This window comes from Syngnathoides biaculeatus, chromosome 3 (assembly GCF_019802595.1).
Source record: "Syngnathoides biaculeatus isolate LvHL_M chromosome 3, ASM1980259v1, whole genome shotgun sequence".
NCBI classification, from domain to species: domain Eukaryota; kingdom Metazoa; phylum Chordata; class Actinopteri; order Syngnathiformes; family Syngnathidae; genus Syngnathoides; species Syngnathoides biaculeatus.
This window is the reverse complement of record NC_084642.1, coordinates 33048358-33074827: the sequence shown is the minus strand read 5'-3', so window position 1 is coordinate 33074827 and position 26470 is coordinate 33048358. Positions and strand designations below refer to the sequence as shown.

The following is a 26470-nucleotide window of genomic DNA, read 5'->3' as shown; positions in this document are numbered from 1 at the left end:
AATTTGATACATGTCGATATTCTGTACGACTCTGTGTTTATTGTAATAAAGTTAATACATTTATAAAGCTAGACAAGACCAAAATAAATTACTTTTCCATGCAGGTATTTCAAAATATTATGATCTTGAAATAAGTCAAGCCACTGTAGTAACCTGACGTGATTCTTCTCATTCAGCTTTCTAGAACACAAAACATGTTTAAGTTTTTGCATAATTGTCTCACCAGTATTATCTTCGGGTCCATTGCGTGTCTGCAGGTGGGTACTTTTTAGCTCCCAGTCTTTAAAGTCATGAAGTACATTACATTGGGTGACCACTCCTACTATACTATACTAGACAATTATGAATACTACCCTTGGATCGAATTCTTCAAAACTTTAATTTTGACTATCATAGCTATGCAGATGACACAAAGTTATCTTTAGCAGTGTCTTCAGATGACTACAGTTCAATTGAGGTGTTGTGCCACTGTGTAAAGCAGATAACTGGATAAGCCAAAATTTTCTTCAACTAAACCACAACAAAACAGAATTATTTTTTGGCAATAACAGGCATGTGATTTGACTGAATGAAAAAAGGGGATCTGGGGGCTGCAAGCATGATCAAAGGATGACCAATTTTTCCGTGCAAGGTTTATAAATTGTATTATGACGGAAATATATTTAGTACATCTATAAATAAATGCTATTCTGTTTTCAAAATGTACACAATATGATCGTTCATTATTTAGGTACATACCTTTACCCCAAAAAATTACAAATTCAAATACAAATTCAACTAAGTTAACTACTAAATTGAATTCGGATTTGCATAATGGCTTTCATACCGTGTATATCGTATCCATTCCAAAACGTTTTAAATTTTTGTTTTTGTAAATGATTGAAACGCATGCGTTTGACAACAATTATTAACGTCATGTTTCGTTATCAGTAAATAATACAGACATTTTTACAAGTAATTTACAAGTAATTGGTTTTAAACTCTCACCTCGTTATTGACTACCCTCTCTGCAACTGGGGTTGGTTGTTTCAGTGGCTCTTGCCTTTCAATACCAGTAGTAGTGGACATAAACAAGGAATGAAGTCCGTAAGGTTTGGTGGCCTTGGGTTGCCATTCGAATGAACCAGCTACGGAAAAGTTATTTTTCCTTGCTTCCACTTGTTTGACATGTTTTTGTCGTTTTGCGTGAACTTCCAATACCTTGAGACCTCGCTTAACAGATTAATAACTTCCTTCTTTCCAACTGTATCAATGAATTTTTGTTCCATCCAATCCCATTGGAACTTATTTTTGACATATCAATTTATTTCACTCGAGAGGTGTCTTTCCTCTTGACCACTGCTATCGTATTGACTTGCAAATGGCCCCATAAACTGCCTCGAATACAACAAGCGTTTTCAATCAACAGATGCGTATCAAATCTTCCGCCTTGCTTGCAAAAGTAGGATCGGAAAATGAACGAGTGTGGATTCTGGCACGTGTTACGGTAGGAGTAATGCAGAAACTTTATTTTTTTTAATCTACGCAATTTTAAAAGATGGAATTCCGCCTAAAATCGGAAAAATCACATCCGTATTAAAGAAAAGATAACTGCTGTTAGTAAATTCCTGTACTCAATATCTTTAAAAACTAAAGACTTAAGTTTGAAAGCTTTGTGTTCTGATCGATTCTGACCTGACTTTCAAAGGTCATATCAAATCAATCACGAAAACTGACTTTTACCATCTGAAGAACACATCCAGAGTGAAGGCTTATATGTATCACGCAGACCAGGAAAAGCTCATCCATGCTTGACTACTGTCACGGTCTTCTGACTGGAATCCCCAAAAACAGCATTAAACAGCTGCAGCTTATTCAGAATGCTGCAGCTTGGGTTCTGCACCATTCTGAATGAGCAGTACTTGGATGCAGTACAGTATATAGAATAAGATTGAGCACCGAATGGAGGGAGGCAGCGCCAACAAACTCTCATAACGTCAGGAGTTAACATACAATAGATCCCATTATTTTCTTGACGTTATAGGAAATCCACAGAGTCACAGCTCGCTTTAGCGTTAAATACATTGCACTAAATGTGCTTCATTTTCAGGTAATTTTACACAGATATGCCTTTCTTCATCACAACATTTTTCTTACATGTTTTGCAGACTACGATTGTTTCCAAATGACAGATGTTAGGGTCCCTTTTTTGGGGCTATTTCTGACTAGTCGCTAGCTAGCACTGCCATGATCCCATTTTTTACATGTTGAGATTTAATAAAGTCAACTGAATTGAGCTTTACGATATATCGTCCGGCATGAATTGTGACATGCAGATGGAAGGACAGGTTTAGTTCCCCGTACACTAATCCTTTTACTACATCACCCACAAAATAAATACATTTGAAAAAAAAAAATCCCATGAGGAGGAAATGATTTAGATTACACACAATAGTCACAAAGCCAGCCCAAATGACCCCAGAGGAACTGAGAGAGCACAGCATACCCGACGAGGAGTCGGAGGATTTTAGAGCAAAAGACCAACCATCAGGGGTCATTGACGCACAGTGAGGTAAGCGCAGCTCCACAGGCTTCAAAAACTTGAGGCCGTGAGGTCCACACATCACGAGAGGGCTCAGCAGAGTCTCTCCTGAAATGTAACAGCAGAAGAAAAACATTACAGCATCAGAAACACCAAGTATAACTATAACTGTACAGGACTATAAGTATTGAGCAAACAGAAAAGGAGGAAGAAAGTCCAGGTGCGGGAGCCTCATTTGTCCGGGCATGTTTGCCAAATGTAAAGTCTATAAATACAGTGGCTACGGAAAGTATTCAGAGCCCCTTGAAATTTTCACTGTAATATAGCAGCTATTTACTAAAATCATTTAAGTTAATTTCCCTGACCCCCAAAGCAAACATAGCAGACCATATTGAAAAAAAAAATGCAATTTTTGAAATTTTTGAAGATTAATTCAGAGAAAAACTGATATGTCACAGTTTTAAGTATTCAGACCATCTGCTCAGGATTTTGGAGAAGCACCCTTTTAAGCTCATACAGGCATGAGTGTTTTTGGGAATGATGCAACAAGTTGCTCACACCTGGAGTTGGAGATCCTCTGCCATTCCTTCTTACAGATCCTCTCTACTTCTGTCAGGTTGGATGGTGAACACTAGTGGACTGTCATCTTTAGCCCTCTCCAGAGATGCTCAATAGGGTTTAAGTCAGGGCTGTGGGTGGGCCATTCAAGAACAGTCACAAAGTTGTTCTGAAGTGACTCCTTTGTTAGTTTAGCTGTGTGCTTTGGCCCATTGTATTGTTGGAAGGTGAATCTTTGGCCCAGTATGAGTTATTGAGCACTGCGGAGAACAGCATATCCCTGCACTTGGCTGTATTTATCTTTCCTTTAATTGCAACCTGACCCTGCAGTTGAAAAACACCCCCACAGCATGATGCTGCCATCACCATGCTTCACTGATGGGACTGTATTGGACAGGTGCATGATTTCCCTCACATATACTACATGGAATTAAGTCCAAAAAGTTCTATCTTGGTCTCCTCAGGCAAGAGAATCTGATTTTTTAACCATATTGGAGTCCTTCAGGTGTTCTTTAAAAAACACAATGCAGGTTTTCATGTCTTACACTGAGGAGAGGCTTCCATCAGGCCACTCTGCCATAAAGCCAAAATGGTAGCAATGACTGCAGTGATGGTTGACTTTCCAGATCTTTCTGCCATCTCCTGATGGAATCTCTGGAGCTCAGCCACAGTGATCTTTAGCTTTTTCTTTACCTCCATCACCAATGCTCTTCTCCTCTGATTGCTTAGTTTGCCTGGATGGCCAGCTCCAGGAAGGGTTCTGGTCATCCAAAAGTCTTCCATTTAAAGTGCCACTTTCATGAAAGGCATGATTTTTAGTATGTTATTAATGAAAAAACAGCAGCTGACATGGACCCATGCGTCTTTTTCACCAGAAAACATGATTTTAACGTATACAGCTTTTTGTAACTCCCGCCATAAAAATCCTCTCGAGGGATTTGTTTTCGAGAAGAGGCAGGAAGTGACGTACATGGCAGGACCGCCCTCAAGTGGACTCGTTTGTTTCTATTAGTTTTACCTCCGGGAAGGTAGCTCATTGTTTCTTCGTGTTAGCTAAAATGCCGACTCGTTGCAGTGGTGAACATTGCTTGAACACTCGGGAGGATGGATTAACCCTTAATACCCTTCAAGTTTGCAAGAGACCCGGTTCATCGTGAATAATGGATTGCACGGTGCAAAGAACAATAGCATCGTGGGTTCCAAATGACAGGTAGGTGTGTATACAGCTACGAAAAAAAACCAATAGTTGGAGGGGGAGGGTGTAATCCATAAATCAGGGTTACTAAATGTGTGGATGTGCACATTGGAATGGTTCCATGCGGCAGCCGCTGAAGGACAGCCTCCGCAAGCCTTGTGGATCGCTACCGGCCTTGTCGACAAGGCCGAACTGGCCGGGGACCTTGTCGGCTGGGGTGGCTCGTCGCCGCAGTGGCTCATGTCCGCCCCGGAAGAGGGCGTTTATCACCGCCTTGCTTAGGTGGATAGGGCGGGGAGGTGGTTTGGCCGTGACCTGCATGTCATCTAAATATGGCTCAAAACAATAGGGTAATATTACCCCAGAGACTTCACTTGGTTGTGAGATGTTTTCTTCAAAAATAGCTTCCGTGTCTGAAGGGGCGTGTCCTACAATAGGGGCCACAGCGTGTTTTCAATGGCAATGTCCGAGGTGACGTCACGGACAATAAATGCAGCCATTATGGCGACCACTTGAATGTTGAAAGAGACTTCCGCAACTTTGCGCAAGGATGACGCGCTCTCCGCTCATATTTATTTTTTCATGTAGACATTGAAGTGAATAATCTTATATGTATTTTTCATTTCAATATCTATTTTAGAATGTTTATAGGGATGACACTAGAACTTTAAGGACAATAGGGCCACTGAGCTTTTAGGAACCTTAAGTGAAGCAGAATTTATTTTTATAACCTTAGATCTGTATCTTGCCACAGTTCTGTTTGAGGCCCTCAGTCACCTTATCAGTTGTCCTGGTTCTTTTGCAGAAAAACACACCACAGAGTAAATTAAGTATGGTGTGTTTTTTTTTCCCGATGCAACTCAGCATTCTTGCTCCTCCAAAATGACAAGTTGAGTTTTTAACCAAAAAGTTCAATTTTTTTATTCTTATCTGACCAAATGACATTCTCCAAATCCTCTTCTGGATCATCCAAATGCTCTCTAGCAAACTTTAGACGGGCCAGGCCATGTACTGGCTTCAACAGGGGGATACCTCTGGCACTGCATATTTTGAGACAATGGTGGCCGATGGTAGCCTTCGTTATTTTGCTCCACACTCTCTTGTAGGTCATGCACTAAGTGTCATTTTGGGAGTTTTGCATCTTGTGATCATTTTGAATGGTGCCCTAGATCAAGGGAGATTAATGAAGTTACAGGTCTGTGAAATATAGAAATGCTGCTTGTTTGTAGGAGACCAAATACTTTCCACCATATTTTGCTTATAAATAGGTTTGAAATCAGATGCAATTTTCTGGGACACCCCCCCCCCCACTCACTGTTTCTCCTAGGTCAGGTATATTTCTGATGAAAATTACAGGCCTCTCATCTATTTAGGTGGGAGAACTTGCACAGTTAGTGGGTGACTAAATACTTTTGACAGTGAATTAAAAAAAAAGACTTCCTAGATAATGTAAAGATGAAAACAGACACAAAGACAGTATAAGTGCGGGAAAGTACAAATGAGCGACTTTGCAATTGTATCTCAATGTCATTGTGTTTTTATGTTACCTTTCTCCTTGTCAAGCGGAGGAAGGATGCTGTTATCTCGGCAGACCTTGAAGTAGATCTCCTGCTCCACGCCTTCAGGAATGGCGCCCTGAGGTATGATGATGCTGACACCTGTCTCAATGGAGCTCAGGACACCACCATTGGTGTTGAAGATGCCTCGAGCAGTCGCAACCACCGTATGGCCCTCATCTTCATCATCATCATCATCCAGGGCAGTCGGGCTAAAAGGCAACAATGTTCATGATAATGTATGTCACCAATAGAATACATTAAATTCCAAATATGGATAATGTGATTAGTTACCTTACGGGGATTGCTTTGGGTACAGCGTTGATATTGTTGTGCTGATGTTTGGAGCGATGATCCGTTGTACGAGTGAACGTATCAAGGCCACTGTCATGGTCTGTGTTGTGTGACTGGGAGGACTTCACTGGGCTTGCACTCTGACTCTGTTCAAAGCAAAATTGACTAAGTACTTTCCCGGCACCATAATTCTCCTGAACAAACCGCTATTTGGTGATAGAAAAATATTTCCATCACACAAAACCACATTTTAGTAGCGGGTAAAGTAATAAATTTGACTCAAGCAGAAGTGTTGAAAGAGTTTCCCTCAGATCATCCATAATGTAACTCACAGAGTCAAACAGAGCTGGTGAGCTGCTTGATCTATCCGAGCAGAAAAGTGGACTAAACCCTGGACTGCTGGCCAGTCAATGATAGCAAAGTGTGCAGCCACATTAACACTAGCACTGAGTGGGAACTGAACCCACACTGCGTGCATAGACATCAGGGGAGTGAACCACTAAAACTTGGGCACTAAATAAAGCAAAGTGTTGAAGATTTTCCTGAGTCAAAGTACCCTAATTAGTTGGTTTTATTTCACAGTTGATGGGTGAGCAGACATTCCAGTGACTGATACAGGCAGGCGATTAATTGAAATTTAATTGGGATTTAAAGTTTGCCTTCTTACATTCATCAAAACATTAGAACTGAAAAAAAAAAAAAAAACAAACAATGTGCTGTGGCACGAATTGCGTCTGCAAGCTCCTGTGCTGTAAATGCAGCCTGAACACACCATGCGTTGCTTGGAGCAAGCATGTGATGCATGTTCTTCTGCCCTCCTTGAGTGTGGTTTAGTTGGATTTTACTATTAAACTAAACACACGGAAAAAAGATCTGCACACACACAGTAGAGTTAAATACAAGACATCGTTTTAGAAACCTCCAGCTAATGGTAACATTCAATGGAAACCTAATTGATGGGCTAGCTCACAAAATTTGATCATAGGGAGGGATTTACTTTCAATTCATACACACATTCACACATTCACACACAAACGTAACACATTCAAAGAAACAATACACACAAGAATATATTTTCCCTACTCTGTTAAGTTTAATAAAGTTACGTTCATTTTTTTTTTTTAAGATCAATTAGGATTACCAATAAAATTCTATTTCCTAAATGCATGCGTATTGAGATTTTTTTGGGGGACAAATTCAGCATCTGATATAAGTATTTAATTTCATTATTTTTCCTCATGAAATACACTTCCAAAGATGGTACAAACAAAATTACCAGATGTTGGGAACAACCCAAGTAACCCATACATACAAAGAAAGTAGAACAAATACAATCAGAAATTAAGTTGCATGTAAAAATGTGAAATGACATGGAAAAAGTATTGAACACACAAAGGAAGGTGAAAAAAGGCACGGAAAGCCAAGACAACACCTAAAGTGCACGTGTGAACTCTGATGCTTGAACATAAGGTTCATTATGGCCAATCTGTGTTGCAGACATAAGTCCAACAGCAAAACACCACTCAAAGTTTTCAGCCACTATCCAGCTCACATTGCACCCCACCCCTATGGCCTGTCCCACAGGTGGTGAGGGGGACTCGCGTTACCCTTTTGGCCTGTGCATGGCTGGGCCCCGTGGGTGCAGGCACAGCCACCAGGCACTTGCCTTTGAGCCACACCTCCAGGCCTGGCTCTCAAGAAGTACCCTTGGCAAGGGACACATCTTCATAAATTTGTAATCATTGAAAGAGTTTTTTGGAGCTATATTTTTACTTGTCCCCCACATGGGTCCTGTTTGCCATGGGTGACCTTGGCAGGGGCATTAAGCCCCAGAAAATTTAGTTTCTCGGACTACAGGGACACACAAAGCCCTCCATCAGAATAAGGTGACAGCTCAAGGAAGGAGGGATGAGAATCAGCATCTCTAAATCTGAGACCATTGTCCTCAGTCAGAAAAGGGTAGACTGCCTTTTACAGGTTGGGGATGAGATCCTTCCCCAAGTGGAGGACTTCAAATATCTTGGGATCTTGTTTACAAGTGAGGGAAGAATGGAACGGGAGCGCCAGAGGGAGATTGGTACAGCAGTACTGGTCCATGGTTAAGAAGGAGCTCAGCTGAATGGCAAAGCTCTCTATTTACCGGTCGATCAATATTCCTTCCCTCACCTATGGTTATGAGCTCTGAGTCATGACTGAAAGAACAAGATTCTAGATACAAGCAGCAGAAATTAGTTTCCCCCAAAGGGGTGTCTGGGATCTACATTAGCGTTAGGGTGAGAAGCTCATTTTTCTGGGAGGAATTCAGGGCCGAGCCACTGTTCCTCCGCATTGAGAGGAGCCAGATGAGGTGGCTGGGACATCTGATTTGGATTCAGGACATCTCCATGGTAAGGTGTTCCGTGCACACGTGCTACTGGGAGGAGACCTTGGGGACGACCCAGAAAAGGCTGGAGAGACTACATCTCTCCGCTTGTCTGTGAACACTTTGGGATCTCATCGGAAGAGCTGCAGGAAGTGGCTGGGGAGAAGAAAGTCTGGGCGTCCTTGCTAAACCTCCTGCCCCCGCAACCCCGACCTCTGATAGGCGGAAATAAACGTCATACAAAATTATTTTTTTAATTTATTTCTTTCCGAGTCTAAAATGCCAGATAAAGTACAAAGTTGTAAATAAATTTAAAAATAAATAAACACATTTGTTAACACCGTCTCTCTCTCTCTCTCTCTCTCTCCTCTCTCTCTCTCTCTCTCTCTCTCTCTCTCTCAGTGTGTGTGTTGGATGTCAATATCCAATAGATATACGCATCAAGACGTAGCTGCTACGTCAATGCCTCACATTCAACATTGCAGCCACATAAGCACAGGAGGCACATCTTTTGGAATTTCATGTATTTTTTTCGTACATCTGTTACCTGAAATGTCTTTCCCATTCACTCTCTGCTTTGCGCAATAGCACCAGTAAACAATAGCGGCTAATTCTGCAAATCACAGTTTGTCATTGGCAGTTTAAGTGATAAATGGGAACTACCGTAACTTCCGGACTATAAGGCGTTACTTTTGCCGCACGTTTTCACCACTGCAATTTATGCAATGATGCGGCTAATTTATGGATTTTTTCCAACGGCTGCCACGGGCGCTCGAGGAGAAAAGGTAAGAGTGAAGTGGAATATACAGTATGTGTCAAGCAAGACGGAAGTTTAATGTAATGTCGCGCTTTGTGCATGAATAAAATTAGCATGAACAGACCCTCATCATGGAAAATGCAAGAAGAAATGCATATGACGCAGCTTTCAAATTAAAAGCAATCGAGCTAGCCGATAAAAAAGGAAACAGAACTGCTGGATGTAAACTTGGCATGAAGGAATCGATGGTGAGATGCTGGAAATGGCAGCAGGAAGAAATGGAGTAATGTAAAAAGATGAAAAAAGCTTTCAGAGCTAATACAAGCAGTTAGCTTGAACCGTGTTGCTGCCGCATCTCTGACTTTTACCGGTATGTTTTTTTACGCAGCCCTGTTATTGCTGTCTTACTAACATATTGGTGCTGTGTTACTGCCATGTCACAGGCACTGTATGGAAAGAAAAGCTAAGCTATATTATTAAAACTTTGAAAACTTTGCATACTGTCTTTCTTTGTAAATATCTCATGTTTCAATGTGGGCACATGCAATTTATAGACAGTTGCGGCTTGTGTATGTACGAAATGTTTTGGCTTTAAAAATGTACTTGGGTGAGGCTTATAATCAGGTGCGGCTTATAGCTCAGCAATTACAGTACTTTGGGACAAATTGTTCAGTTCAGACGGTCCGTTTTATTCTGTATCTGTTATATTGCCGTCCATTTTACATAGGTTCCACCGTAAAATGGACAATACAGTTACCCCTGGAATGCCAATGTTTTAACCCATTGCTGTATTATTTTTTTACATTTAGAGTTTAAAACATTATGATTTAACGTTACTAATTTATTTTCTGGATTTTCATTTAGGTCTGATATAAAGTCAAACTTTTGCTAATTAAATAAATACAAGTTTACAAAAGCAATGAATATTGGTGTTTATTTATTTCGATATCAATCAAAACGCCTGGCCCTAGAGTTCATTTGTGCATCATCAGACACACCATCCACAAAATTAGGTAAACCAACACCTGTTCAAACGTCGCTTACCTTCGAGGCCATGTCTGTCTTGTCAGTGGGCAGAAGGTTGTGGTTGAACTTGGGACTGTCAAACTTGCGCTCAAAAGGCCTGGCAGAGGTTGTGTAAGGTTTGGGCAAATAGCGGTTGTAGCTAGACGGTGGTGGAGCCCCACTAGTAGTGATTGTTTTTGGAGGTTTTTCAGTGGTGCCGTTCACTGGAGGCTTCTCGGGAAAACTTTTCTGAGGCAGGAAGTTGCTCTGGACAGTGTCCTCTCTGTAAGGATGCTTGGCTGAGAAACAGTATTCCACAAGTATATATATTAGTAAAGGAATTATTCGGGCGTTTGTTACAAAAACTATTTGCGCTACTGAGCAGGATGTGTGTTGTACCTTCAGTTGAGGGCTTGGGAAGTGTGGCTGGTGGCAGAGAGGGTGTCAACTGGGGTACTGGTTCATATCTTTTCTCTGGTGCAATTGGTTTTTCCACTGATTCAGTTCTGTAAACAGCGGAAGAAATTTATCAAAAATTATTGAACGTGCAAAGAAAATTTGGGTTTAAGGAGTGTGCAATGAATTCAACAACCCCTCCGACAAAAGCCCTTCGATAAATTTGACCTCAAAGGGCCTATCTAATGCTGTGAACATTGCCCCTGAGTCTGTAGTTCTGGACGTAAAATAATGTCTTACAGGAAAAAGAAAAACACTAAAATACACTGGATAGTAATTTCAGCCTTGTTTTCTGATGACAAGATTGATTTTCAGACAGAGTCTGGCCACCCACATTTAGGTAGAAATCCTATGCTGCTGATGTCTGCTAACCAACAAGAAGTTTTTTTAACCAATATTTAAACAGGTACATATGTTCTGTTCCTCATTTATGATATATATATATTTTTTACCCTAATTCATTTGTCCTGAAAACTCCCGTTTTGCCACCAGATATCACTGTTGCTATAATTATGCCCATCTTTACATTTCATTGTGTATACCAGTGCCACCCACCGGCTAGAGTTTTCACAAAATCTTTTCACTAAAAGCAAAATGATAGGAATGACCTTCAGTCAAGAAAGGCTGCAAGAAATTTTGTTAGAACCATGCAGAATATATGTTTGTCGTTTTATTGCTACAACAATTTAGAATATATGTTTAGCTCGTTGTCTAGGTTACATACCGTATTTTCACGACTATAAGGCGCACCTAAAAGTCTTACATTTTCTCCAAAATAGACAGGGCGCCTTATATGTGAATAGACATCTAAAATTTGTAAGTGACTGGAAGGCATTTCCTACTGACAGGGTACATATATAGAGGAAAAGCAGACGTGTGAGAGGACAGCTTACAGATGTTGCAGGGGGGATTGTGGGTGTGGGAGAGGACACTAAAGGCATGTCCCCCAGAAAGTACATAGTGCCGGTATGTGTTTTGTGCTAAACAATTTTGCTTTGGCTAAGGACCCCCAAAAATGGCACTAACAAAGAGATATGCTTACGAAGCACAGTTTAAAGTGCGACTGTCACGAAATTGATGTTTTTTGGCATGTTATTAATGAAAAACCTACAGTCAATATGGTCCCATGTGTTTTTTCGCCACAAAACATGATTTTGACGTATACAGCTTTTTGTAACTCCCGCCATGAAAATCCTCTCGAGGGATTTGTTTTCGAGAAGAAGCAGGAAGTGACGGAAAGGACAGCCGGGCCCCCTAGTGGACTTGTCTGTTTCCATTAGTTTTACCTCTGGGAAGGTAGCTCGTTGTTCCTTCGTATCAGCCAAAATGCTGGCTCATTACATTGCTGGACATTGCTTGAACACTCAGGAAAATGGAATTACCCTTCATAACTTTGAAAGAGACCCTGTTCGTTGTGAAAAATGAATTGCATGTGTGCAGAGGACGAGAGCTTCGTGGGTTCCAAATAACAGGTAGGTGTGTATACAGCGACCAAAAAATATGATAGTTTGGGGCAGACCACGTAATCGGTCTCTCTCATAACGTAACAAAAGATCCGTATATGAAATGTGTCGATGTTTGCGTCGCCCAGCCAACAATGTCTCACTCAGCCTCGTCTCGACAGTGTTCATCGCGTTCTGCGGTGGCTGTGAACAACCCTCTAAAAGCAGCACACCTCAGCTCCATTATATCCGACCACGGCGCCGAAAATTAGCGGCGTTCACAGCTTATGCAAAGGCTGCGCATTGGGCTTTGCGACAGGGGCGGCTCTGAAGAACCCAGCCGAGAATGCGTTACTCAGTCGCGTGTGCGCAGTAAAGCGTCCCGACTCGACTGTGTTGCTCATCGCGTACTGTGGCGTCTGTGAACATCGCCCTAAAGCAGCACCGCTCAGCTCTGTCATAAGCCACACCGGCCGGCTGCAATGAGCCACGATGGCTCATCTCCGCCACGGAAGTGGATCGGACGGGGATGCGGTTTGGCCATGAGCGCATATCATCTGAATATGGCTTGAAACAATAATGTAATATTGCCCTGAGGGCTCGAAACAATAGTGTAATATTGCCTTGGTAACTTCACTCGGTTGTGTGGTGTTATCCTTTTCGAAAAGAGCTTCGGTGTCAGAAGGGGCATCGAAAAAAATCCGAATATCTCTGTTGTTCGGCTTCCATAGTAGCAGGCACTGCGCGTTTTCAACGGCGGAAGTGACGATGACGTCAAGGACAGCGGACGCGACCAATATGGCGACCACTTGGGACGTCGAGGGACACTCAATTGCGCAACTTTGCGCATGGATGACGCACGATCCGCTCACATTTATTTTTTCGTGTAGACATTGAAGTGAATACTGTTAAATGTATTTTTCATTACAATATCTGTTTTAGAATGTTTATAGGGATGACAGTCCCACTTTAAACTGTAAGCTATCAGTTATGCGGCGAAATATGGGAATCAAGCAGCCGCGAGAGTATCCAACATCAATGAATACATCATGCTAAAGTTGAGGAAGCAGGAAAACTTGCCTAGCTGTTCATTTTGGATACAGAAGATAATGTTGAGGATTAATAAAAAAAAAAAAGAACGTGAGTACGTACACTGTTAAAAATCCACCAGGAGTGAAACTGAGTTTGGGTGTACATTATTGAAGCAATTAATATAAACGGTGAGTTCGGTTGTACTTTAAGTATTTAACAATCTAGCTATACATTGTGCAGTGTGATTCTTTCGTGTCTAAACAACTGTAAGATCCTGTGAGTGATATGTTAGTAGATGTGTTGATTTTAGTGATCCCAGCAGAAGTAATTAAGTCAAGAATGTTCCTATCAAACATATTACTGAATAAACACCATATTAAATGGATGCTAGTCAACTGGTATACTGAGTTGCTTAGCCGGCACATGACCCCAGCCCGGCACTGCATTGTAAACCCCCATCTCCAAGGGGTAGGCGGGGGGATTGAGTCAGCGAGTCCCACCCACCAACCCAAGGAGGTCCCGAGCCCAACTAAAGGACCCTGACCAGTCCCAAAGGGAGGGGCAAGGGCACCAGACCAATACTCCGAATGTCCAGACACCTAGCAAATAACCCCACCACTGGCACCGTCACCATCAACCGCAGATAGCATGGAGGCCCCAGCCACCAATAGGGTTGAACGCAAGAGGTAGAAGCCAACACCCCCCCCACACACACACACACAGACACACGCACACAAAAATCAAGTACTTATGTGTCCGTCGTGAGGAAGGACAGACGAGGGCACCAAGAGAGCGGAGAAGAACGTGAGGCCAAATAGAGGAGGAGGGACCTCCACCAATCTTTGGGCTGTGCACAGCGCAATAATGATCCACCACCGTCACCACAACCAGAACCCAGTGCGACCAGGGTATGCCAATGTATGCAGTGCATTTAAAATTTGCAGGTGAGAAACATGGTGGGTCAAAGAGGAGGCCAGACTGCGGGATATCAGTTTTTCATTGTGTACGGAGCCATTCATACATCTTGTCGCGCTTATCCAAGGTCAGGTAGTGTGGGGAGTAGCTTTAACAGGGACACCCAGACCTCCCTTTCCCCAGCCACTTCAGCTCTTCCATGGGGGATCCCAAGGCATTCCCAGGGCAGCTGAGAGACAGTCTCTCCAGCGTGTCCTGGGTCATCCCCAGGGTCTCCTCGGGTGGAAGGTGCCCAGAACACCTCACCAGGGAGGCATCCAAATCAGACCACAGCAACCTTATCTGGGTCCTCTTAATGCGGAGGAGCATCGGCTCAACTCCTGGGCACTCCGGGATAATGGAGCTCCTCACCCTATCTCTAAGGGAGAGCCCGGACACCCTGTGGCGGAAACTCATTTCGGGAACTTGTATCTGGGACCAATAGAAAGTCAGCATCACTGCAGATGCTGCTCCAATCCGCCTGTCAATCTCCTGCTCCATCCTTCCCTCACTCATGAACAAGACCAAGATACAGTGAAGAAAATATGTATTTGAACACCCTGCTATATTGTAAATTCTCCCACTTAGAAATAATGGAGGGTTAGGGTTAAGATGCATGTCCACTGTGAGAGATATAATATAAAAAGAAAAACTCCTAAATCACAATGTATGATTTTTTTTAACGATTTATTTGTGTGATGTAGCTGCAAATAAGTATTTGAACACCTGTCTATCAGCTAGAACTCTGAGCTTCAAAGACCTGTTAGTACGCCTTTAAAAGTCCACCTCCACTCCATTTATTATCCTGAATCAGATGCACCTGTGCGAGGTCGTTTGCTGTATAAAGACACCTGTCCACCCAATACAATCAGTAAGATTCAAAACTTGTAACATGGCTAAGACCAAAGAGCTGTCGAAAAACACCAGAGACAAAATTGTACAACTCCAAACGGCTGGAAAGGGCTATGGAGAAATTGCCAAGTAATTTGGTGAAAAAAGGTCCACTGTTGGAGCAATTATTAGAAAATGGAAGAAGCTAAACATGAAGGTCAATCTCAATCGGAGTGGAGCCCCATGCAAGATACCACCTCGTGGGGTCTCAATGATTCTTAGAAAGGTGAGAAATCAGCCCAGGACTACACGACAGGACGACAATGACCTGAAAAGAGCTGGGACCACCGTTTCCGAGGTGACTGTTGGTAATACACTAAGACGTCATGGTTTGAAATCATGCATGGGACGGATGGTTCCCCTGCTTAAACTAGCACGTGACAAGGCCCATCTTAAATTTGCCAATGACCATTTGGATGATACAGAGGAGTCATGGGAGAAGGTTTTGTGATCAGATGAGACCAAAATAGAACTTTTTGGTCATAATTCCTCTAACCGTGTTTGGAGGATGACGAATGATTAGTTCCATCCCAAGAACACCATCCCTGCTGTGAAACATAGGGGTGGTAGCATCATCCTTTGTCGGTGTTTTTCTGCACATGGGACAGGACAACTGCGCTGTATTAAGAGAATTGTGACATTTGGGGAAAAAACCTCTTTCCCTCAGTCAGAGCACTGAAAATGGGTCATGGCTGGGTCTTTCAACATGACAATGACCCAAAGTACACAGCCAGGAAAATCAATGAGTGGCTTCGTAAGAAGCATATCAAGGTTCTGGCGTGGCGTAGCCAGTCTCCAGACCTAAACCCAACAGAAAATCTTTGGAGGAAGCTGAAACTCTATGTTTCTCAGGGACGGCCCAGAAACCTGTCTGATCTAGAGAAGATCTGTGTGGAGGAGTGGGTTTTACTTTTTGGATTATCTCTCTCACAGTGGACCGACAATGAAAATTTCAGACCCCTCCATGATTTCTAAGTGGGAGAACTTGCAATATAGCAGGGTGTTCAAATACTTATTTTTTCAATGTACTTGAACCCCTCTACTTGGGGAAGGTTCTCACCCTCGACCTGGCGAGGACACGCCACTTTTTCATGACTGAGGATCATGATCTCAGATTTGGAGGTGGTGATTTTCATCCCAGATGCTTCACACTTGGATGCGAACCACTCCAATCAGAGGTGGAGATCACGGCATGACAGGATCGGAACTAGGGGCCCACCTGAGACCAAGCCTGTGGACAGGACACGTCTCACACCGAGGGAACCAGGGCGGTTACCGGCCCTTCCGAGGCACCCTGACAACTGCTCACCGCCAGGTGGCCAAAGGGACCCAGTGCCAACCTTGAATCCACTCCCCTCCACCACCACTCAGCGTGAACCACGACCCCCATCCCTAGGACAACACGAAACCCCTCACAATCTCCAGGGTTCGTGATGCGGCCAGTCGTAGCCCAGCCCATGGATGAGAGAATGTCCCTTATTTGTTGGGAAAGAAAAGCGGATTGGAGCATCCAACAAAAGATTAATTCGGGTGGGAACCCAGGGCACAGCCACAGGGAATGAGAGGGGAGCCTTCACGCCAAGCAGCCACCCAGTCCAGAGGCCCCAGTCTCAGGAGCACCCCCATGTAAATAAGTGTACAACCCACCTTGCCCCCTGTGAATCATAATGGACTTTGAGAATTACCTGGAGAAATTGTGCATTGGTTGTGCTTGAGCTTGGGGTTTGGCAGGGCCAGTCTGGAGCCTGTCAAAATAAGAGAGCTGTTTCCTGTAGTAGTCTTCATCCTCATCTGGGTCATAATGGTTGGAACGCACAATGTCATCAGCCACTTTGGACAGAGGTCTCTGAGGCTCTGGGACTCTAGGTGGATAAACAATGCCACTTGGTTTCAATGCAAGGAAGACATAGTCTTGCAAGGACGAATAAAATCAAATAAAAAATTGTGAAACCGGGCATAACAAACAACAAATGTCATTTTAGTATTAACCTGAAATCACAGAGTGCCAAAGAAAAACAAACACTTACCTAAACCTGTTTTCTGAATCCAGGTTGCTCAAAGAATTTGCTTTTGGAATGATTCCACCTGCTTTCAAGGGCAAATCTGTGACCTATGTTAACATGGGGGAAAAAATGTACGACTAGTATAGTAGGTAAATTTTTCCATACCAATATAGAAGTACTGAGATTATTTAACGTGAATTATTAATCAATGGAAAGTTAAAAAGATTACCTTGTTCCCAGATGGATCTGCTGTATCTCTGGCTCGGTCAACGGAAACAGAACGTTTGTTCTCAAACATCTTGACCCTTGTAAGGACCGACTGTGGTTGCATAGCGGGATCATCTTCGTTTACCTTATTTCTGGCAGTGTCAGGTTTTGAACTGTCTTCAGGGGAAAGTGAGGAGACCTCTGCTTTGGGAGGTGATGTGGGGCTGGTGTCAGAGTTTACAGGAGCACTGTCATACTGCTGAGATTTGTAGCCTTTTACATGCTGTGTGGGTCCATGGCTGTAGGCAGGCTGCTGGCCACTGGGAGAGCGGGCAGCTGAAGGGTGAGAAGTCAGTTGAGAATCCTGGTTGTAGTACAGGTCTTGTCCTGGAGAAAGGGGTGGGGGATCATCGTAGCGGACAGGCCCCTGCACTGTAGGTTTACCATAGCGAGGCCGTCCGTCAAATCCCTGCTGAGGTGGAGGCTCATCGAAGCGGAGTGGAGGGGTATACTGAGAGTTGAGGCTATCGCTGTATGCCAGGCGTGGATCGTAGCCCTGGGAGTTGGCAGTAGTGTGTGTCTGGCCATAAGGATTCCACTGTTGCTGGTCGAAGTTAGGCATACTATTCTCAAAGGGCAGCTGAGAATCATAATTTCGGTACTTTGGTTCTAGATAACCACCTCCACTGTTGCCATCATACCGATTGGGTGGGTGGTCGTAATCTCTGTATGGCAGCTGGTCAGGGTGATATCCCTGTTGAGGATTGTAATTTCCAGGTTTCATAGCAGAACCAGGTCTCCCCGTGCTATCTGGGCCATATGGATCCTTTTGAAATATCTACAAATACACAACACATTAAAAAGGTTAGCAGCATCACAGGATCCACCAAATATGACACATTTCAAGGCTAGATGTGAGAGGCTGAAGTAACTAAAATCTTAAAACAATTATGTGAAATTAATTACAGAAGAAGAAACGAGTGGGGAAAGACCTGCAATAGAGAAACTGAGAGGGAGGGATTACTTGTCAGATAATATATATTAAAACAGAAATAACAGTGACAGCATACTTTTAAATTAAACAAAATTACAAGGAATAAAATACTACACTACAAAACAATGGGATACATTTTTGCCTGAAGCCTTTTCTGACATCCAGGTGTGTGGAAATTTAATAAGATTTGTACTATACGTATAAGCAATTATTACAGACCAATCTGAGGTGCCTATTTGATAAAATTTAGGAAAATGAAACCCACTGTCTTACAATAACATAACTAGCACATTGCATAAACATACATTAAAACATGATATTAAAGAAGTAACCATTATTTTTCCAGCCAAATCTCAAGTCTCTCACAAAAGCTTTCATTACAGGATTGTTTCGTTGATCACTAGAGACATAGATGCGACAGTTGGAAAATCAACGGATACTTTTACAAAAATAAAGACTGTTTTATTGGTTTTGGGAAATTACAGCACAGAGATCTAGTTCTACTGGCCATGCAAATAAATCAAAACCAGTGGTTCTCAACTGTTGTCATCCTGGGACCTGCATTTTCCTACTTATACAAAATTGTGACCCACTTAAAAACATTTAAGATTTTTTTGGGGAGGTGTTTATAAATAGCCTCTGATAATATGTAAACTTTATATTTTTAAACGCTGTTTCAAATTCGTCTGACATACCGCTCAAGGCACATTGCTATCCACGATGCCTGTTAGCCAAAGGCTGAGCTGTACAATATTTATGGAGTAAACTAGCGACTACAGCAGAAGCAAGTAACATTTCCTGTCCCTTATCCAACACGCTTCATGGCTCTGAACAGTACAGAAAAAAAAAATCAGATTAAGATTACAGGTAATTTGGCTGTCTGCGATCCACCCAAAAGGGGTCCCAACCCATTAGTTGAGAATCACTGGATTAAACAACAATGAGAGACGCCAGACATTCACTGCTCCAACTAATACTTCCACACTCACTGTTGCGTACACATGCACAAATGTAAACACGCGCACACAAAATTCTATGTCTTCTGGGGAGCATTGTGGTCAGCAGACATGCAGGGGGCGAAAAGTAGTGACTGATAAGCGTGGCAGCAGGAAGGAGGCAGGTACAAATACAGCAGCAGCAGCACAGGCGGTCAGTTGGGTCACATTGAGCTGAGCTGGGCCCGGTCATGGAGCATCCAGAGGCAGGTCAGGTTGATACCTTTGGTTCTGAACTGTCCAGTCCAGAATGTCTTGGTTCTGGTGTGACACTCTCAGGGGCTAGCTCAGGCGAAGGACTTTTTAGTGAGCCAGCCTCTGGGTTGGGACTTGGCAGGCTGTGGAGAGCTCCAGGAGCCTCGCCAGGGCTCAGGCCCTCTACAGTTTTTACAGCAGGGGTCACTGTCTCAGCCAGGGGGTCAGAGAGCTGGGGGTTGCTAGGGGTGGCAGTGGCTTCTGCTTTCTGTGAAGTGGTTCAAAAATGTTTAATAACACGTGCTGACACGACAGTGCAGCGCAAACAAGTGTTAATGTCGTCATGGCCTCTCTTTCATAACCTGCTCCTTGCTTGAGCTTTACACCTTACACTCATTCAAATAGCCAATACCTTGCTTTCACAATTACTAGTAGCTGTTGATCAACTAACACCATGCCAAGTTGGGAATTAGGACACATTTTCAATGTCAGAATACACTAATTTGGCTTTAATTCTATGGTAACAATACAGTAATGTATCCTTCTTCCTTTTTATGATTAACAGATACCGTATTCACAAACATTTAGATTTGGAAATCCAATTGTGATAAATACATTTGTACAACAATACTTGATTTACACATTTTTTTTCCAACATGCACACAATACTTTCTGGTACCAACACAGTCTCAATCACAAGTTAAACCAGAATAGGAAGTGCAAATTGGTGAGTAATGTTACAGACAATTGGACAAATATGAGCTTGTTTTCTCACTGAAACCAGCATCAGTCACACAGATAAGACAACTCTTGCAAATACATAATACAAAAGAAAGTTCATATTGAGTTCTGATATAAGGTTCTAAAATCCAACATATATTAGTCACACACACACACGGACTGGTTAAATACATAAATATGGTAGTAGTAATAGGTTTTGTATAACACTTTTTATAGTGTGGTGATGAATAGCTTACCAGAAAAGTTTTGACTTTCACACTGATATTGCATTGGAACAACAAAGGTACACAATAACTGTCAAGATAAACATGAGCCGTCAATAGCGCCTCCAGAACACCTTTCTAACGCACACCACGTCCTCCAGACAACAGGGGAGACGCACAGCTCTCAGAAACGCTACCTGCTGCGGCGCTGGTGTCTTGAAACCAGCCGGGTTGATCCGGTTAAGGGGGTCAGACTGCAATGCGGGTGGGTAACCAGCATAGCCAGGTGCTTCCTGGATGACAGGCGGGTCCTCTCGGACAGGCTCAGATGAGCGGGTGATGGCAGGCCCCGTGGGAGGACCCACATCGTCATTCAGGGTTTCGTCCAACTCCTGGTCAGTGTAAGCTCCACCCTCCGTGTCGGTGTCCTCGTAGTCAGAGGTATGGCGGCTGTCGGTGCTGTACATGGAATACTCACTGCCCGGTGCCGACAGGTAGGACAGACGGTCATCATGGATATCCAGATTGTCCTCCGCTGCTCCATCAGCCTGTGACATGAAGAGGCAATGAAGAGATTTCACTCAGAAATATGAATAGATTCATTGAAGGTGGATGATACATTTCTTTCAAGCAGTGCAATTCAGATAATCAGTGCATCAGCTATTTCCATTTTCAAAGCCGCTTATCCTCACTAGGGTTGCGGGAGTGCTATGTAAATGGAATAATACAGAGCCTTTCAATTCTATTGCCAATATTGCGTAGCGATGACAATTCTTTCAATTGTGCCATGGTGGATCAGTGCAAGATTACTTCACTCCAGCAAGGTCCTAAACTGCACTGCTTGGTGAAAAAAACATTGCCTTTGTCTCCTTTACCTTGCCCTCTGAAACCCACACCAGCTGGTTTTGCTGCTGCTGGATTATTTCTTTCAGTGCTCCAAACCATCCATCATTCATGTTGTTCAAATTAATTGTTGCTGAACACACAAAGAGTAACAGAAACAAATGTGATTTTTTTTTAAAGAGAATTAACAACATCTGCTGCCTTTTTTTTGTTGCTGCATGTGTCTTTGTCGAGGGATTATATAAAATAACTGCATCCAGAACTGCAACAGATGCTTCAAAAGCATGGCTACAGCATGGCCCTTGGCAGGAAAAGGAAATGTGGAGGAAGTCTAAATCTGGATGAAGCGGCAGCATACAGCATGAGATCACCTCTGAACAATACCAATTAGATTGAGTGTAGTGAGGCAAACACTGCAGACCATGAAATGTATTGTTACTCTTGTAAAATGTTAATTTTCCCTCCTTTAAAACCACTCGTTTGTTAACACCCCAGACTTACTAGTAAAGAGATGGTGATTGTTCTTCCTCAATTTTAGGGCTCGTTCATAGAGCTTCCTGGCACTCTTCCGAGACTCAGGGCAGAGTCTGGTCCTCATGTTCTTGACCCCTTGCTTTGTGTCAGGGTTGAGAAACACTACAATTGGATACCACTGTGCGTAGTTCAAGCGGTCCACTGCATTTGGGGTGATGTCCAGCACTGCATGCTTGTCCTTATGCAAACATTAAGCGTCAATACATAGTTTATATCCAAAGGGTGTATCTTGCATACGCTATTTGAGGGTTTGTCGAAACTGGACTACCGTGCTTAGCGATCTGAAAATTATAGCCAATCAGACCAAGTTTTTGCACTCCACCAGAGGGCATTATTGAGCCACTCGTAATAAAGCAACACACTACGAGGGTTAAATGAACAATACTTATTTCTGATTCGAGATCCAAGGGTTCTCTCACCCGGTCAATAATCTGTTTGATGGTGTGCAGGCGAATGATGCCAGAGCTTTTCTGGTTAGTTCCAGCATCCCTAGGTTCACTTTCTGTGGAAAGCAGAGACACCGTAACTGCATCACATCAACACGAAAGATAAACAGTCAAGACAAGCAGTGCCCAAATTAGTCTTCCTTGTGGCATGCGGTTGTCGACTCCCATAAAAAGAACTGTAAAATACAGAATAATATTCTCTATACAGGAGAAGACAAGTGTTTATGAAAACAGATATCAAGACAAAATAAGGATGGCAGCCAATTCATGCACTAGCCATTAGGAATTTTGGATAGATCAATGGAAATGACAAATGGTTTGTAGTGAATGTGTGCGTGCAAATGCAAACAACGTGAATAAAGTTGCCAGAAGTGTGTTTTGTGAAAAACATTGACGTGAGTGAAATATAGGAGCAGGATGGTCATTTGGCATTAATGAAAATTCACAGTCACTGTAAAATGCAGGTATTTAAGCACGAGGGTTATATGATTTATATAATTATAAGAAATGATGTCCTGCTTGAAAACACAAGAGTACTAAAAAGGTAGTTTTCTCATGAGTATGGTAAAGATAGTGACTCATAGAACTCCAAAACACAGTGTATGAAACTTTCAGATTTTTAACAATCTACTGTACTCAAGAAGGGTCTTTAATTATTACAGTACCAACTGTACTGTCAAATAACCATAGGGAGGAATGGTCAATACTCAATGATATTTAAATGTTTCTATAGCTTTACATTATATAAAACGCGAAGGTTGCTGACAGTATATATTAAGTCATTCTCTAAGCATATTTTTCCCCCCAATTCAATGGGACATAAGATACAATTTTATTATGTTTTTGTATTATGCCAAAATGGTTGTCGATTCAATAGTGTCATCTTTATCTTAAAAACATGACAAAATAATGGAAGTTTAGAAAGATGGCTCTCTTTATGCAATAATATTCCACAATGAAGTTGGAAGCATCTGATTTCAGTGCGTATTGTGGGACTACAGAAATCCAAATATTCTGGCAGCTTTTGATGGTATAAGAATCTTATTACAATAAACAAAGCAACATGGAATGTGCAAAAAGTTGATTTTTTTTTTTTTACGTATGCTGATGTGCTCTTATCTTGCTTCAGTTTAGTGTTAAATTTGTGTCAAAAAAAGTCAGTCTAATGTTTTTTCTTTCCTCATGTGACTCGATAAACACCATCAATTAGAGGATAAATTGCAATGGAGCTGTGCGGCTGCGAAACTGATGAACCATTTGACCGGCATGTCCCAAGGCACAGTAAGTTATCAAACTACTGTTTCACGAGAATGCCACTCAAAAAGAAAAATTTTTGCAATTCAAATCACCCCTAACACAACTTGAGTCTTAATACAACAGCAGTAAATCCTACTAAGGTTTTTCTATACAGCTTATTTTGTGTAATGCCATGCCATAACTAAATTCAGAGGGCAAAAGGTAGAAAACTGATGGAATATTAGTCAAATTTTTACTTACAACATTAGTCATGATTAATAATGGGAACTCAGTCCCATGAGACTAGTTGAAAAAGCTTTAGAAAAATACTTCATAGAGTCCTCATACTTGTAAGTACAGGTAATAATGGCTGGGAGTTAGTAAAATTACATTTCATTAGTGGCACGTATCCCGCGTTCAGTCAAGCCATTACGGTTTTCCGATTTCTCAAATTAAGTGGGATTACCCAACATATCCACTAGCAACCAAGCCAGCAACCAAAGCTTGCTGATTAATTATCTGCCAATCTTTAACTCAAATAAAACAAATGCTAGTTGATGCACTTAATGACATACTTTCTCCTCCTTGTTGTTGCTGTGTTTCTGAAAAGAAAATACAGTTACAAAAAGATCACTAGAGTTACAAAGACAGAAAGAAATGGAATCATTTCTTATGTTGGTCAGAGTAGGAGTGGTTGTATCTTTTCTTACTTGGCATTCATAGTAGGCATTTTTTTATGACAGTTAAAACAAGTTAAAACAGTTGTGTATGCTTACTTATCGCTGCTGTCAGGCCAAAACTGCTTACGTCCAAATTCTCATTTTTCCACAAATAGTTACCATCCCCACATGGGTATGTTATTTACTTACTTACATACGTATGTATGTACGTTTGTCATTATTAGCTTGCAGGTGGAGTGTTGGAAATTTGTTGCGCATTGACAATGCTATGTTAATGGCTCAACAAATGTCTTTTTGGTTGAAATGAAAAGTGATGGTTTTGGAGATGCAAGATTTCTGCCTAATGTCAACGTTATGTTGCCTTAATTGTTGAACAATGACAGCTAAATGTGAGAAAAACAATCAACAGGAAATGGCGCACGAACAAGACCTGACAATGTGTATCATCAATGATTATTGCACAACAGGGTTCAAACATAAAAGAAGAAACTTTATACTCTATATATGCATGAAATAATTATTGATGTAATTCAAAAGACAAGCCGAACAAAGAATGTACAGTAAGTGTAATGTTATATTGGAACAATCTTCTCCACTGTTCTTTAAACACAAAAAGCCATTTAAGTTCAGGTTAAAAATATATATATTAAACTTAACATCTCTTAACAATTTAACCGAAATTAATTGACTTGAATCAACTACTCTATTTTCCGCACTATAAGGCGCACCTCCAACGAATGGCCTATTTTGAAACTTTTTTTTCCATATATAAGGTGCACACATTATAAGGCGCACCGCATTATAAGGCGCATAGAATAGACGCAACAGTAGAGCCTGGGGTTATGTTATACATCCATTAGATGGAACTGCACTAAAGGCTCAATATTGATCCATATATAAGACGCACCGGACTATGAGGCGCACTGTTGTCTTTTGAGAAAACTAAAGGCTTTTAGGTGCGCCTTATAGTGTGGAAAATACGATAATGACAGTGTTGTTTCATTCAGTCAACCTTGACATTTTGAGAAATCTGTCAGTAAGGTCAATGAAAAAACACTGCTTTTAACATGTTACACGGAGGGTGATTCATAAAATGCATTTTAGCACTTAGCACAAGAGGAGTAAAAGGGGATTTAGTTGTTGACTACTTACTTGCTAATTCAAAGATATCAGGCTCTTCTCTGGCCAGCTTTTCTCTTGCCACGTCTGCTATTGGCCCAAAGATGACCACAGGCCTCAGGAACCCAGCTGTGTGTCAAAACAGACCAGTTCTGGGCATATTAGGTACATCAAACAATCTGACAATGTGTAAAAGTTTACTGTGGAAATCTATACCACTGACTAATACGATGAACTTTGAACTCATCATTATGTAAAATATTTAGGGATGAATAAAAAAACAAACCAACATAAAATGTAAGGGATATTATTCAGGTTGAAACATCACTAATAGTTCACAGACCTACACAATGTAACTTTATATTATCAATTTGCTAATGCTTTGACCTTCGCTCACCTTCCCTAAGCACCACCCTCTCATAGGCAGGGAACTTAGTCTGAACCGGTTGTGCCGACAGGTCCTCCCTGCTCTTCCGCAAATTCCTCTTTGAGCTTCGCAAGCCACGGAATCGCCAGAAATCAGCTCTATCACCACCTGGCGTTTTGGGGAGGGTGTACTGCACACTGGACAGCTGCTCAGCCCTGAAGCAAAGAGCGGTAGGATCGGTTGTCATGTCTTAAAAAGTCTCAAGTTACAAATTAATTTCATGATTTACACATGTAAAAAAACTACCTAGAAATATTTTATCAACAGTCCAAGTAAAGTTAAGATGAACTTTCTTAACATTTTTAATACTTAACATTTAATTAAATCACATTACAACTACTTCAGAAAATTATTGAATGAATGGATGGATGATTATGTTTATGCTCTAATCAAGCAACACCTCCATGTCAATATCTGCAAGTTATCATTAACGTGGGAAATTGTGAATACCTATGACCTACTTGACATTCATACAGGCAAAAATAACTCAAAGATTACAAAAGTTAAAAAAAAAATAATAATAATAATAAGTAAGGCCTTGGATGTTTTGTTGCTGCTGCTTCAAACTCTCCGCAGGTGTGATCTGAGACTTACCTGTTCTTGTTGGGTATGATACCCCTCTCCACTTCCTGATGGTTCTTGCCAATGCGAATAGCAAGCCAGGATCCTAATTTGCCATTGTAGAGGGTGTCTACAACTCGGAACACCTCACCCTTGTTAAAGCTCAAGCCATATGGTGACTCTTTTTCATATTCAAAATGCGTGCGAATGTAGAAGGAGTCACCCACATCTGACTCTACTATCCTCCGATACACTAGTGATGT

The 26470-nt window shown here is 41.9% G+C and overlaps 1 protein-coding gene across 15 annotated transcripts in view; it reads right to left on the bottom strand.

The window, feature by feature from the left end:
* tjp1a (tight junction protein 1a) overlaps positions 1 to 26470 on the bottom strand; it is a 161773-nt gene that overhangs the window by 9365 nt on the left and 125938 nt on the right. For 5 of the 15 annotated variants that reach the window (XM_061815470.1, XM_061815471.1, XM_061815476.1 and 2 more), the window contains 17 exons: positions 26241 to 26460; positions 25617 to 25801; positions 25253 to 25348; positions 23996 to 24022; positions 22158 to 22240; positions 21706 to 21916; positions 21237 to 21337; positions 20559 to 20909; positions 19446 to 19685; positions 17256 to 18071; positions 17051 to 17133; positions 16709 to 16885; positions 10648 to 10754; positions 10288 to 10547; positions 6125 to 6270; positions 5822 to 6042; positions 2486 to 2629 (listed from right to left, as the gene is read on the bottom strand). In XM_061815470.1, the coding sequence (XP_061671454.1) occupies positions 2486 to 2629; positions 5822 to 6042; positions 6125 to 6270; positions 10288 to 10547; positions 10648 to 10754; positions 16709 to 16885; positions 17051 to 17133; positions 17256 to 18071; positions 19446 to 19685; positions 20559 to 20909; positions 21237 to 21337; positions 21706 to 21916; positions 22158 to 22240; positions 23996 to 24022; positions 25253 to 25348; positions 25617 to 25801; positions 26241 to 26460 (3468 nt within the window). The remainder of the gene's footprint in view (positions 1 to 2485; positions 2630 to 5821; positions 6043 to 6124; positions 6271 to 10287; positions 10548 to 10647; positions 10755 to 16708; positions 16886 to 17050; positions 17134 to 17255; positions 18072 to 19445; positions 19686 to 20558; positions 20910 to 21236; positions 21338 to 21705; positions 21917 to 22157; positions 22241 to 23995; positions 24023 to 25252; positions 25349 to 25616; positions 25802 to 26240; positions 26461 to 26470) is intronic. The other 10 variants (XM_061815472.1, XM_061815473.1, XM_061815474.1 and 7 more) reach the window with 9 other exon arrangements.